This window comes from Sorex fumeus, unplaced genomic scaffold (assembly GCF_029834395.1).
Source record: "Sorex fumeus unplaced genomic scaffold, SorFum_2.1 ptg000044l, whole genome shotgun sequence".
NCBI lineage: Eukaryota > Metazoa > Chordata > Mammalia > Eulipotyphla > Soricidae > Sorex > Sorex fumeus.
The window spans coordinates 10,721,572-10,736,719 of record NW_026606101.1 but is presented as its reverse complement, the minus strand read 5'-3'; the positions used below and the strand labels follow the sequence as shown (position 1 = coordinate 10,736,719).

General features: G+C 54.9%; 1 protein-coding gene across 2 annotated transcripts in view; it reads left to right on the top strand.

The window, feature by feature from the left end:
* MMP24 (matrix metallopeptidase 24) overlaps positions 1–15,148 on the top strand; it is a 44,658-nt gene that overhangs the window by 24,853 nt on the left and 4,657 nt on the right. For both annotated transcript variants that reach the window (XM_056121636.1, XM_056121638.1), the window contains 4 exons: positions 1,335–1,451; positions 3,129–3,433; positions 11,987–12,148; positions 14,171–14,385. In XM_056121636.1, the coding sequence (XP_055977611.1) occupies positions 1,335–1,451; positions 3,129–3,433; positions 11,987–12,148; positions 14,171–14,385 (799 nt within the window). The remainder of the gene's footprint in view (positions 1–1,334; positions 1,452–3,128; positions 3,434–11,986; positions 12,149–14,170; positions 14,386–15,148) is intronic.

Here is a 15,148-nt window from a genome sequence, read left to right as displayed (position 1 = left end):
GATCATAGATTAGAGGCAACAGACTGTAGGTTTAAAATCCTTGTGCACTGCAGTGAGCACCGTGGAGAATTCCATTCCAAGTCCCCAGGATAGTTGTTGAGCCACTTTTTCCACCTCCAGGGATAAAAAGCTGCCTCTCAGGCATTTCATTCATTCATTCATTCATTCAACAACTCCTTATTGAGGGGCCAGAGAGATAGTACAGCGTGTACGGTGCTTGTCTCACACATGGCCAACCCAGGTCTGATCCCCAGATTTCCATACAGTCTCCCAAGCATTGCCAGGAGTGATTCCTGAGCACAGAGCCAGGAGTAACCCCTGGGCATCACCAGGTGTGCCCCCTCACCCCACAATAAATCATAATTGATCCCCTTCTGTGAACAGCCCCCTGCCCATACTAGGGGTCCTGGCTGGACCTCAGAAGCTGGCGGAGGAGACCAAGACTAAGCAAGAGGGGTCAGAACAATAGTACAATAGTACAAGCGGGTACAGCGCTTGCTTTGAATGCAGCTGACCCAGGTTCAATTCCTGGCACCCCATATGGTCCCCTGAGCCCTCTGGTCATGATTTCTGAGTACAGAGCTAGGAGTCATCCCTGAGCACCACAGTTGTGGCACAAAAAAACAAGCAAAAGACTAACCAAGAAAGCAAATGGGCAGAATGAGGGAGTGAGAAATGCTCAGGAGGAAAATAAAGTGGAAAACCCTGAGTGGGGGGCTGGGTCACAGGGGTGGGGGGAAGATAGGGGTCTCCTTCAGACAGGGAGGCCAGGTGAGCCTTTCTGTGGGGGTGATGTTTGGAGCAAGACCTTTATGAAGCCTGGGAACAAGCCATGTGAGGAAGAGGGAGCCTGGCCCACAGGGGAACAGCAAGGGCAAAGGCACAGCCTGGCATCACCTTAAGTACCAGAGGACAGAAGTGTCCCAGCAGCTGGAGGAGGGACACAGGGGAAGAAGGGGGAGGTGGTGGGCAGGACCCTGAGGGCAAGGCTCAGATTGTGGATTTGATTCTGGTGTTTGGCCTCAGCCAGGGAGGCCTCTTAACTGCGCTGACGACTTCTTCACCTGTGCCGGCTCCAGCTGCAGAACAGAGAGCCCGCCTTCTCAGGCTGCAGCTGGGGAAACTGAGGCTCAGCCTGTGACAAGCGGTCGAGCCACAGCTTTGGCTCCCACATGCATGGATGGAAGAATGTGTGAGTGAATCAGGCCAGGGTGATGTTCCCATGGGGGATCTCGGCGGGCCCAGAGCCTGGCGCGCCAGCCCTTCAGCCCCAGCTGATGACAACGCGGTTCCCTCCGGGAGCAGGCCCACAGTCTCCACGTCTCTGTGCCCAGGTGGATGAAGAAGCCCCGATGCGGTGTCCCGGACCACCCCCACCTGAGCCGAAGGCGGAGAAACAAGCGCTATGCTCTGACTGGGCAGAAGTGGAGGCAGAAACACATCACGTACAGGTGCGCATCCCTCCGTCCTCGCTGCAGAGGCCACCCTGGTGGGGTCCAGGGACGGGCAGGGGGCTGGGGAGGGGGAATTGCTCAGGGCCAGGTCTTTGGTGAGCTTCTGGGTTGTTTTCTGTTTGGCTGCCTCTAGTTTCAGAAAGTGGCATTTAGGAACCAAAGAGATAAGATGCTTGCTTTGCACATGGCCCATCTGGGTTCGATCCCGGCATCCCATATGGTCCTTGAGCCGAGGAGTGATTCCTGAATGCCGAGCCAGGAGTGACCCCTGAGCATCACTGGGTGTGATCCTTCCCCCCTCTCCCCAACAAAATGAAAAAGAAAAACTTTTCTTTGTTGGGGGGTCACACCCGGCTATGCTCAGGAGTTACTCCTGGCTTTGCACCTGGCGGTGTTTGGGGGACCATATGGGATGCTGGGAATCGAACTCGGGCTGGCCTCATGTAAGGCAAACGCCCTACCCACTGTGCTATTGCTCCAGCCTCAAAAAACTGTTTTCTAATGCAACTCTAACCTTAACTCCTGTCACTGAGTCTCTCTGGGCCTCTGTTCCCTTATCTGTAGACTGAGCTCACAGCCCTGGCGTTGGTGTGCGTGGGCCTAGGGCACCCAGAAACGCACTGTGGAAAAATACTATAGCCATACAATGTGGCTACAGTAACCCTAATCTCTGTCCAGATAATTCAGATCCCGCCTTCTACCACCAATGTCAGCTTATAGAGAAATAGGCAGTTGTTGATACCAAAGATTTTTAATTACAGGGTGGTGCGGGGGGTTGGTCACGCAGAACAGTGCTCAGGGGCTACTCCTCTGCTCTCAGGGATTGCTACTGGTGGTGACTGGGAGACCACACGAGGTACCGGGAATCAAACCAGGTTCCACTGCATACAAGGCAAGCGCTGAAACCATCTCTCTGTCCCCCAGGGTTTTTCAAAGAAGCATTTCATTTCAGCACTTCACTGTTTGCAAATTTTTGTAACTTTTATAAATATATGCTTTCTGTTATGAGAAAAAAATAGAAAATGCTATTCGCCAGTTTGCTGTTTTTCTAAACTTGGAGCAGCATTCTGCATTTAATATAAATGTTGTCAGAGATCAAATATAAAAAAAACTGATTACAGCAGAACCACTAGAGGGGGTGGAGAGGGAAATGGCTCCAAGGACCGCAGCCCATGTGGTGCATGCAGGAGCCTCAGTTCAACCCTCCGGTCTACCTGTGCTCCCCCAAAACTGCAGGGAACAGCTTGCAAGAGCAGAGCCGGGAGTGGCCCCTGAGCTGATTGTGGTCACTAACAAACAAATCCTGATTTGTTCCCACTGATGAAGCTCAAGCCTGTCTCCTAAGCTGCTTCTCCAGGGGCCAGGGTGATAGTACAGTGGAGCGGGCGCTTGCCTTGCATGCTGCCAACCCACGTTCAAACCCCAGCACTCCATATGGTCCCCCAAACCCCACCAAGAGTGATCCCTGAGCACAGAGCCAGGAGGAAGCCCTGAGTACCACTCAGTGTGGCCCCCAAAACAAAACAAAAAACTAAGCTACTTCTCCAAGTCCTGGGACACCTCAATGGACTGTTAGGGTTTCCCCTTTGAAGACCACTGGGCAGTCCAGCCTCTGGTGTCCCTTCTAACTCTGCTACCTGGTTATCTCCTAACAACTCTCTCCTTTCTCAACAGCATTCACAACTACACCCCAAAGGTGGGGGAGCTGGACACGAGGAAAGCTATTCGCCAGGCATTCGATGTGTGGCAGAAGGTGACCCCGCTGACCTTTGAAGAGGTACCGTACCATGAAATCAAAAGTGACCGGAAGGAGGCAGACATCATGATCTTCTTTGCTTCTGGTTTCCATGGTGACAGCTCCCCATTTGATGGGGAAGGGGGCTTCCTGGCCCATGCCTACTTTCCTGGCCCAGGGATTGGAGGAGACACACACTTTGACTCCGATGAGCCATGGACACTAGGAAATGCCAACCATGATGGTAAGGACACGGCGGGACCCGGGGGCAGTCTCAACATGGTCAGGGGTCAGGGAAATCACCCCCAGGAAAGGCATTCAGTTGGTCCTGAGTTCCCTGAATTTTATATCTTCTTGCCCAGAAACTCAGGACATAATGGGTGGGAATGGCAGCTTTGGGTAGTATTCAAACTGATCCACCAGGATCAGGGGAGATGAGTCAGAGGACTTGGCAAAGGGACTAACTGGGCTGAGCCAGGGGGAGAGGTCAGGGCATGAATAAGATGATGAAGGAATGAGTCAGAAGCTGGAGAAAATGGTAAAAAGGGCATGAAAGCTGAAAGGGGGGCTGAACCCATGGGCTGTCATCAGAGAGCTGCAAGCCTGTGGAATGGAGAGGCTGACTCTCTCCCAGAGGTCAGCCTCGAGGCAGGGATGGGCAACTCCGGCTTCCTGGTCAACCTGCACGTCCCCACTGTGATCCAGTGAGTAGCATCTGGCGCCTGAGTCGGCACCACACAGTGATGGGGATAATGACCGTGGCTTATGCCAGGGTTTCCCCATCAGGATCCCCTCATGAGGCATGTGCTAAGGAAGCAGGCAGGTGTGCTTCGTTACACCCAATTTTAGGATGACAAGTCTGGGACTTGAGTGGCATGACTAGCAGGTGGCAGCACCAACACTCAATCATCATCTGGTCTCCTGGCTGTGTGACTGGGGACACATAGCGCTCTCTTGGTCTCCCTCTCCATAAAAGAAAGGGCTGGATTTGGCTATCCAGAGTTCCTTCCAGCTCTCAATGGCATAGCCTAGTAGACACAAGCATTTTTAAGGGGACACAGTGTCTTCCCCTGCTTTGAGCTGAGCTGAGGACATCAGTAACCCTGCCATGAGCCAGGCTGCACTGAAGGTGGTCACAGAAGTACCAAGAGAATTCAGTGGGAGGGAGGTGGAACAGAGGATGGGTTCTGTTCAGTTCTCAGCATAGTTAATAAGAATCAGAGAGATAGTACTGTGGGCAGAGCATGTGCTTGGCATGGCATGTGGTCAACCCAGGTTCCATCCCCTGGCACCCTGTATGATCCCCTGAGCACCACCAGGAGTGGTCCTTGAGCACAGAGTCAGGGTTAAGCCAGGAGCACTGCTGGGTGTGGCCCTAAAATAAAAACACTGCAGCACTGTCCTCCCATTGTTCATCGATTTGCTCGAGCGGGCACCAGTAACATCTCCATTGTGAGATTTGTTGTTACTGTTTTTGGCATATAGAATATGCCACGAGGAGCTTGCCAAGCTCTGCCATGCGGGCTAGATACTCTTGGTAGCTTGCCGGGCTCTCTGAGAGGGACAGAGGAATTGAACGCAGGTCAGATGCATGCAAGACAAATGCCCTACTATCACTCCAGCCAGTTATAATAAAAACAAATCACACAAATCACAAATCATCCTGTTATTCGTCGATTGCCTCAAGCAGGCCCCAGTAACGTCTCCTTTATCCTAGCCCTGAGATTATATTCAAGGTTCTTTAGGAGAATGAGACCCATCATTGTTACTGGTATTTGGCATATTGGGTATGCCACGGGGAGTTTGCCAGACTCTGCCGTGTGGGCAGGCTACATTTGGTAGCCTGCCAGTTTGTCCAAAGTAGGAATGAGATAATAAGATGTTATAATAAGATGTCGCGCGGCCGCAAATGCGGCCGTGTGGTTCCGGGAGCTGGTTTTTATAGTCTCTGAGTCTTGGGCCGCTGATGGGATTACACGGCGCCAGGGGGCCAGTTGGTGGGTGTGACCCCCGCCTACTGGAATTTGGAGGATCTGGATGGAGGATGCTCGGCCCCAATCCGAATAGGCTTGGAAATCTCAGCCCCCGAACCCGCGTGGCTTTGTCCCTCTGCCAGTACCTTCATGTGTGCGGAGAGTGGTCTCAGCATGGTGGTGGCTGGTCCTGGAGGTCTTCGACTGCCGGGGGTCACACCCACCAGCTGGCCTCCTGGCGCCATGTAATCCCATCAGCGGCCAAGACTCAGAGACTATAAAAACCAGCTCCCGGAAGAGAACAGTGCAGTCTCCTGCCCCCGTGCCTGGCTGTCCTCGCCGGGCCCGATGGAGGGGAGCGGGTTGAGCTTTCTTCTCCGCCCCGACCAGGGCTCCAGCATAATAAAAACAATAGATTATAATAAATCATTACAGATGTAAGTACCCTAAGGGCCATGGCAATTGTTTTCCATTTCCTGTGCCATTATCCATAGATTAGTATTTAATCTGAACCCTTTTTACAGGCAGGTAAACTGAGGAGATATAGAGGAAGATTATGTTCTAAGATCCCATAGTTGAAATAAGATTTGGGGAGTGGGCGTTACTCTCTAGAACCCATGCTCATGGCCCTGCTGAGTGTGACATCACAGGGCATCCGGATCCGAAGCACCTGCAAGTCTCTGTGAGACTGCAGGGTCCTGGGTTTGATCCCTGACACCCCATATGGTCCCCTGAGCCCACCAGAAGTGATCCCTGAGTGCAGCGCCAGGAGTAATCCCTGAACACCACCAGATGTAACTCCAAACCTAAAGCAAACAAAAGATCAAGCTCTTGCAGTTCTGATTCACTGGTTCCAGGCTGGGTATAGAAATCTAATCACTTGGTCTAATTATCTGCCCAGATTACTCTGATGTACCACACCTTGGGAGAAACACCAGCTTGGTTCCCACCATTTCCTTGACTCGCTGACCAGGAGTCAGCGGGGGCTTATGTTGACATATGGATTCCCAGGCCCTCTCTGAATCTCAGCCCAGGGGGATGCTGGAACCTTCTCGCTTCTCCAAGAGCACCTCCAGATCTCTTTCCTCTCAGCCCCGAGGTGGGGACCCTCTCCCTGAAAACATTTTTTCCCATCCCAGGGGTCCAGGATCCACAGCATAGGTTCTGCCTGTCAGAGAGGCCTCCAGAGATGTTTTTTCCAAGGCTCAGCCGAGGTCGAGTTTATGAAACCATGAACTTCCTCCCTGTTCGCTGCCTCTTTCCCATCAAGTGCCAGTTCCTCTGGCCTGGCCCCCATGCCTGTTGCCCTGGATGGTATCCCGGCTTTCAGAATACCGATTTCTCCTCCCATTCCTATTCTTGGACAGTGTTCACTGAGAGTGTGGAAGGAGATGAAAAGTAACACGTTTGAGCCCCCAGTGAGTGCCAGGCACTGTTAACTGATTAGATTTTCCTAAGGGCCACAGGGAGAGGAATGGATTTGTGGACAGTGCTGTCCAGCCTCCTACTCTGCCTTCCCTTCCTAGCTCCTGGGCTTGGCACTGCCCATTGGTATCCTGGCTATTGGAGGCCTTGGGCCCCTCCAAATTCCCGAAGTCCTGGTGGGGGGAGCGGGGCTGGGCTTTCCTAAAAACCTCCTCCCCTCAAACCACCTTCTAGAGGTGGATACTAAGGTATGTCCAGGTGAAATAATATGCCTAAGATGATCTTTTTTATTTTGGGACAACACCTGGTGGTACTTAAGGGCCACTCCTAGTATGGTGCTCAGGAGTCATTCCCAGCAATGTCTGGGGCACCCTGCAGTGCTGGGCAACGGAACTCAGGCCTCTTGCACACAAAGCTCCAGTCCCCTGAGCTATCTCCTGCCTCTGCCACCCAGTCCTGTGACCACCAGGCTGGGAGAAATTCTGAGATAATAAACGTCTTCTTTGGACTAGAGTCATGGCTTCTCTATGGACCCCAAGCCTGAGCTGCTGCCACTGCAGCGTCGAGCAGGGGTGCTGCCGACTGGTGAGAGCGTTCCCAGAAGGAGGAAAGGGTCCAGGCCTGGGCTCTGGGTCTGACCGTCAGATTCACACAGGGGCTCGGCGCGAGGGGGGGGGTCAAAGCCGCCTGGGAACTTCCTGTTTATTGATTCTCTTCCCACTTCCAAGTTTCCCTTATGGAAAATTTCCACATCCCCCAAGTAGGGAGTGAAGCTGTGAAGCCCAGGCACCCAGAGACCTGCTTAGCCGCTGCAGCCACATGCCACTTCCAGCTCGGCCACTCTCCCCCACTCTTAGTTTTTGGCTGGTATGTTTTTGAAACATCATCTGAAGGGTGAAGAGATAGCTCAGGGGACTGGAGCTTTGTGTGCAAGAGGCCTGAGTTCCGTTGCCCAGCACTGCAGGGTGCCCCAAACATTGCTGGGAATGACTCCTGAGCACCATACTAGGAGTGGCCCTTAAGTACTACCAGGTGTTGTCCCAAAATAAAAAAGATCATCTTAGGCATATTATTTCACCTGGACATACCTTAGTATCCACCTCTAGAAGGTGGTTTGAGGGGAGGAGGTTTTTAGGAAAGCCACAACCTGTGATACTCAGGGGCCGCTCCTTGCTCCGTGCTTGGGTGCTCAGAGGGCCACGTGGTATTGGGACTGTCCACATGCAAAGCAAATGCCTTAAGCCCTGGATTCTCTCTCCAGTCTGTATCAGTATGATTTGGAGGCAGGGAGAAACCCACCCAGCAATGCTCAAGGGCTACTCCTAGCTCTGCACTCAGGTGTCAGGTGGCAGGCTCAGGGGACCATATGGGATGCCAGGGATCAAACCTGGGTCATCTGTATGCAAGGCGAACACCTACCTGCTGCGCTATTTCTCTGGCCCATCAGTATGATTTTTAACTCAACTCCAAAGTCATTACCAAACCCAACAAAATCCATAGGAATTTTGAAAAGATCTAACGCTTAGCTTGCATTCATTTCTCTAAACTACCTGCCACAGGACCTTGGGCAGTGGGTTGCTGTGTGGGGACACAGACAGCACGATTTTAGGGCACTTAACACCACTCACTTCACCCCCGTTACCTCATACTTGTCATATTTGTGGACAGAACGGGCATCACTCCTGAGGGGTCCTTGGGCTTAACTGAATTTGGGTTCCCGTCAGCCTGTCTCTTTGCTCCTCGCTCCTCAGTGTTGTCCTGGCAGGGATTTCTTACTTTTTTGGTGAGAATCCTCCCTGAGGGGCTGGGCAAGGCGGCTCAGTGGTAGAGCACTTACCTTGCATGTGTGAAGTCCTGAGTTTGATTCTTGGCCTCACAGTCCGCAGAACCCTGAGCTGAGAATAGCCCCTGAGCCCAGCTCCTGTGTCCCTCCCTCCCAAATCAGAAGAAACCTAAACACCCCCACCCCTACCCCTGGGCGGGCTGGCAGCCCCCCATAAGTGCAGGAGACCGACGCTGCTCCATTTTCCCTGATGCTCAGAGGGGTGGTTCAGGTGTAAGCTTAAACCAGACGTAATAAAATTCACCTGCTGACTAACTGGGAAAACAGCTGACTCAGTCCACCTCCCCCAACTCCTGGAGCCTGGGGAGCGCCCAGGCTGGGGTGTGGTTGCAGAGGATGGCCACTCACCTTCAGCTGGTTTCTGGAGCTGCCTCCATGCAGAGCCCTCCAGGAGCCCAGCCCTTCCGCATTCACCTCAGGACTCCCCCTCCCCCCCCCCCCCCCCCCCCCCGGGGTCCTAACTCCCATTTCACAGTCAAGGTTAAGAAATTCAGATAAGGGGGCTGGAGCGATAGTACAGTGGGTAGGGCGTTTGCCTTTCACACGGCCAACCCAGGTTCAATTCCCGGCATCCGATATCGTCCCCTAAGCACCACCAGGAGCAATTCCTGAGTACAAAGCCAGGAGTAACCCCTGTGCATCTCCGGGTGTGACCCAAAAAGCAAAAAAAAAAAGAAAAAAAAAGAAAAAAATTCAGATAGGGGGCCAGATAGGGGAACAGCAGGAAGGGCATTTGCCTTGCATGCAGCCGACCAGGGTTCGATCCTCGGCATCCCTTATGGTCCCCTGAACTCACCAAGAGTGATTCCTGAGTGCAGAGCCAGGAGTAACCCCTGAGCATCACCAAGTGTGACCTAAAAAGCAAAGAAAGAAAGAAATTCAGATAGCCTGTTAAATGGGGCAGAGCCAGGGCAAAGAATTCTCTGGATTGTAAGTGTCCCTCCACCCGCTGCCCTGGGGGTTCTGCTGTGCCTGGAAAAATACCAAACTCTGGGCACTGTGCCTCTTTTGTGCTCTTACCTGCCCTGTCAGGCCAGCCCTCGGGGGGCTGGGGCACTGGGGGTGCTCCCGGAGCAGCTGCCGGGGACAGTCCCCTAGAATGCCAGCCCCCAACTCTTCTCTGCTTTCACCCTTGGAATCAGCCCCCGGCCCCACTCACTTGTTCAGGGCTGACTCCTGACCCTTGCTGAGAACGGGGCACAGAGGCTAGTGGAGTAAGATGCAGGCTGATGGCAGAGGTCCAACTGGTCCCACTCGTGACCCCTTTTCACCCCAAAACCACAACCCTGGGCCGTGAATGCTGCCAGACATATTCGATTCATGACGAGCTTGATTTTTGGCTTGGGGCCCTCATGCCTTCATGACACTTTGGTATCAAATTTTTGTGCCTTCCCCTCACACTGAATGGTGCTATCCCACCAGGGGTTGTGACCCCCATCCCCCCACACACACATAAGCAACAAGGGTCCAGGGGTTCACCAAGGGCAGGGCCTGCTGCCTGGATCTCACCTGCCCTCCTGGGGGCTAGCCTGAGGCAGAGCCGGGGCAGGAGACGAGGGAAGCAAACAGCTTGTTCCAGAACCAAGCAGGGCCCAGGAGCAGAGCCAGACCAGACCCCAGGAAGCGAGTGGCCTTCTGCTGGCTCTCGCAGCCGCGTTTCTTTGGGAGCCACTCAGAGATGAGCTCAGCCTACCCGCTGCCAGAGGGCCCAGGGCCTGGGACAGGAGCCGGGGGTGGCTGGCCTCCTTGTCCAGCTTGCCCTTCCCAGCAGAAGGCCAGCCCTGGGCTTCTGGCCAACTTTGCAGGGCCCTTGCCCAGCCCCCCTTCGCTGAAGACACTGGTGGTGTTAGAGTACAGCGTGTCCATCTCGGGGCTCCTGTCCCTTCCACAGAGCCCAGCCAGAGGGCCCATGGTCACTTCCAGCTTCGACTCCCCCTGCCAGGGCAGCACTGGTTTAGCGACACGGGGACAGGCGCAGGAATGGGCCTGTGACATGCCTTGAGGCTGGACTCACAAACGCCAGGGGTCTTGAGGCAGGGCACAGCCTTGCAGGTACCAGGGGTCAGAGCCAGCAGGAGACTTCCCTGGGCACACAGATGCCAGGACATTTTATACAACTTTACAAAGTTAGGGTTACCTAATCCCCCCACCTCAAGCCTTGCCCTGCTGCACCCCAGTCAGCATCAGCAGAGGAGGTTGCCCGAAGAGGACCTGACCAGACAGGGAGGTGGTCAGGGGACCAGAGAGCAGCCGTCACAGACTGGAGCCTAATGCCGTGAGCTCTGCCGGAAGCAGTCCCCAAGTTTTAGCACAGCTGGGGGTGTGGCCCCAAATTGCTCCCCCAAAACAAAAGAGCATCTGGCTGCCGGCACCCCACTGGCCTTGGCCAAAGGCAGGTCCTGTGAATGCACCAGCATCTGCCAACCCCCTCTGTGCCAAAGGTCTGTGCCATTCCCTGCCATACTCCGAGACAGATAGTGTCCCCCTCGGTGACCAGGAAACAGGGCTCGGGCCCCATTCCCGGAACTGAAGTGGGAGACCTGTGCCTCTCATGGCCCAGCCCAGGACCCCCAGCCCTGCTCCCCTTGGCACACGAATGCTCTTTCTCACTGGTATTAGAATCCCACCCATGACCTTGGCCAACGCTCTGCATTCCCGGCAGTGTGGTCGCTGGGACTGAGGGTCACTGACCGCCAGCGTGCTGTCCCCAAGACCCTTCTGCTCCTCCCTCCGGTTTGACTCCTCTCATCTCCCCCACACCCCCTTGCTGCTCCTGAGTAGCCCCCACTGACCTCCTGCCACCTGGCGTCACACTACCCGTGAACCCTCCTCCCACCAGTGGCTTCAGGGATCACCGCATGAGCACATCCGCCAGCCAGTTCCCGCGCAGACCCTGGGCCCGCAGCCGCCCGCTGACCTCACTGTTCGTGAGCCTCCCTTCGTGCTCTGTTCCCGAGCCAAGTGGGATGAAAGTGCTTGTCCCTGGCTGCTTTTCCTGGCTTTGCCTCTGCCAGGAATGCCACTCCCGCCCCTCTTTGCCCCTGACCCCCAGTCCACACCCCTGGCTAACGTCTTATCTTGAAACTCCCCACTCAAGTCTGCCTTCAAGCAGGCTCGCCGGGTGTAACCGAGCTCTCCAGGTCCAACCCTTCCTGACAGCTCTTCAAAGTGGGAGATCAGGGGCTGGAGAGACAGCACAGTGGGTACCATACTTGCCTCTCAATCCCCAGCATCACATATGGTCTCCCAAACCCTGCTGGCTGTGATCCCTGAGGGCAGAGCCAGGAGTAAGGCCTGGCCCCAAAGCAAAACAAAAACATCAACTCTGGGAAGCAGAGTCTCACATGATGCGTCTCTTCCTAGGTCACCCCCTCGTCCCCCGCCTTTGAGGGGACTGCTGGAAGACAGGGGGCGGCCTCTTCCTTTGTATGTCCTGAGTCTGGCCCAGCACCTGGTCCCACATGTGGGTTTAGTGCCAGCTGAAGGAACAGATCCCTACACAGACTGACACTTAAGGGGGTGCCCTGGGCACCTTCCCATCCCCCCCTCTCCACAGGAAATGACCTCTTCCTGGTGGCGGTGCACGAGCTGGGCCACGCATTGGGGCTGGAGCACTCCAATGACCCCAGCGCCATCATGGCGCCCTTCTACCAGTACATGGAGACGCACAACTTCAAGCTGCCTCAGGACGACCTTCAGGGCATCCAGAAGATCTACGGTGCGTGGCGGGGGCGAGGGCTGTGCCCCTTTCCCTCCCCGGGGGTGTGCTGGGGTGGAAAGCATCATCCTGACCTCAACCTGACCTGAATCCGCTTCTGGTGACTTTGCAGAACCACCAGGGGGAACTTCCCTACTGCCTACCCCTGGCACAGGAGAGGGTCTGAGCTGGGACTGGGAGCGACACCTGCACTTCATCCTCCAGGGATCAGATGGGCGGGGGGGTGCTAGGTGGATCCTTGACTGAGTGGCAGGGCCTGCCCTTGAGCCTGGCCTCCAGTCTCTAGAGTCCCAGCAGGGGCCATGAGGACTGGAAGAGACCAAACCTGGGTCAGCACCATGCAAGGCAAGTGCCCTATCCATTGAACTATCACTCAGGGCCCCCAAAATCTAATTTTGTTTAATTTGGGGTGGATGGGGGAGAGTTGAGCCATACCTGGCAATACTGAGGGTTTACTCCTGCCTCTGAGCTCAGTGATCACTCCTGACAGTGCTCAGGGTTTATTCCTGGCTCTGTGCTAGTGATCACTCCTGGAAGTGCTCAGGGCTTACTCCTGGTTCTGTGCTCAGTGATCACTCCTGCCAGAGCTCAGGGTTTACTCCTGGCTCTGAACTCAGTGATCACTCCTGGCAGTGCTCAGTGACTCTGTGCGCAGAGATCACAGAGGAGAGAGGAAAGGGTCTTCTAAGAGCACAGAGGCAGGTGAGGGGTGACCCTCCACACTTCTGGCCTCTGCAGCTGAGGGACAATCAGATTTATCTGCCTGCAGTTCAGAGTTCCAGGCTGGGCCATGGATTTGGAGTCTTTAGTGTCCAGTATTAATCGATGGCTGTAAGTCTATCCAAATTCAAATGTATATTAATTAGAATTTGGACCCAAGAGATAACACAGGGGTAAAGGCATTTGCCTTGCATGAAGCTAACCCAAGTCCAGTCCCTGGTACCACATATGATCCCCCAAGCATTTCCAGGAGTGATCACTGAGCAGAAGAAAGCCCTGAGTACTGCCAAGTGTGACCCAATTTCCCCCCAAAAAAATATTAAAATTAGATTTTCAGAGGCCTGAGTGATAGTACCATGGGTAGGGCACTTGCCTTGCATGATGCCAACCCAGGTTTGATCTCGAGTACCACATGTGGTCCTCCAAGCACCTCCAGGAGTGATCCCTGAGAGCAGAGTCAGGTATAAGCCCTGAGCGTTGTCAGGTATGGCACAAAACACACAAAATTAGATTTTCAGTTATTGTATCATATTTATAACTGGTCCCTTACTTCAAGTGCTCTGTGGCCACTCATGGCTCAAGTTGGTTGTGTAGATGGTGGCCATCTGTATGGACACAGTTCCTGCTGTCCCACACCCACCCCAGGAGCAGCCTCCAAGAGGAAGGTTTGAATGAGGGTGTCAGAGCCTGAATGGGGTCACTGAGGTGGTGGTTCTCAGGTTGCTGCACAGCACAATCACTTTGTAACAAAAAGACACGCATCCAGCGTTCACCCCGAGATTTGATTTTAGTTCCAAACCGAGGGTGCTATAGTCTATGCACCAGGAGTTGCAGAAGTTTCTCACATCACCCTAAAAAGTAGCATGAATGGAAAGAGCTGACATAGGACCCCCAGGTAAAGAGAGGAACCCCAACCTTGAAAATGAGGTGGACAGGGAGGGACTGCCCACACAGAGGCTGCAGGAGAAGCTGGAAGAGATGAGAGTTTGGAGGATGATCGAGGCCCGACCTTCTGACTGTGGGCCTTGGCCGGCGACCGTGGCACCCACGGGCTGGAAGAAATGCACAAGGGTAGACCTGGCCCAGATTCTGAGCTGTGTGCATGGCAGAGGGGAGCAGAGAAAGAATGTGGGGGACACCTCAAGAAGGGGCATGTTTTTATTTAGCCAGCGGGTTTAAGGGCCGTTTTGTCGAAAGCAAGGGAATCAAGAATGGGGGGAGGCGGCACGGTCAGGAGGGGGACGATGAGGTGGTGGACTGGGAATGGCTGGCCCCCCTCCTAAGACCCAGCCCTCTCTCCAGGACCCCCTGCTGAGCCCCTGGAGCCCACCAGACCCCTCCCCACGCTCCCCGTCCGCAGGATCCACTCACCTTCCGAGCGGAAGCATGAGCGCCAGCCCCGGCCCCCGCGGCCGCCCCTTGGGGACCGCCCCTCCATGCCAGGTGCCAAACCCAACATCTGCGACGGCAACTTCAACACTGTGGCACTGTTCCGGGGCGAGATGTTTGTGTTTAAGGTAAGACCAGTTTCCCGGCACCCTCAAGCCCCCTGTGGACCCTTCCAGCTCTCTCCAGCATTGACGGGCCCAGAGGAGAGCTGCTTGGGGTTAGGGCCAAGCTGAGGCCTACAGGGAGCCGGCCCAGGCCACTCCCACTCCCCCACAGCTGCCCCAACCTGCCCAGACTTGGGGAGCCTTCCGCTTCTGCTGGTGAATGAGTCTATGCCAGGAGAGAGGAGAAAAGGCCAGTGACCCCACACCTCCCCCCTGCCACCCTCCCGCCACGGGATTGGACAGCATGTCCCCTCACACTGAGGATCCCAGGGGCACCGCCCACCACCCTGTGGAGTGCCCCACACATCCCACAAGCTGACTATGGAGTGAGAAGCGGGTGGCAAGGGCCCCCTGTTGTGCCACCCACGGAGACAATGACTGGCCCTTCTCTCTGACTTTCTGCCTCAGATGCGAAAGTGCTGGTAAAATTCCCTTCATCTGGGGGCCAGAGAGATAGAACAGTGGGGCGTGCGCTTTCTTTGCATGCCAGCTGACCCCCATTTGATCCCCAGCACCCTACCTGGTGCCCCCAGGCCTGACAGGAGTGAACCCTGAGCACAGTCAAATGCCTCAAAAACCAAAACCGCAGCAAAACACAAAGGCCTCATCTTTCACAGCGCACGCTCATCCGGTGCCCTCCCGACCTCCCCTGGCGACTGTGGGTCTAACAGCAGAGCTGCGCAGAGGGCAGTGGGGCCTGGCCCCAGTGCTGGCCAAGCGGTGGCGG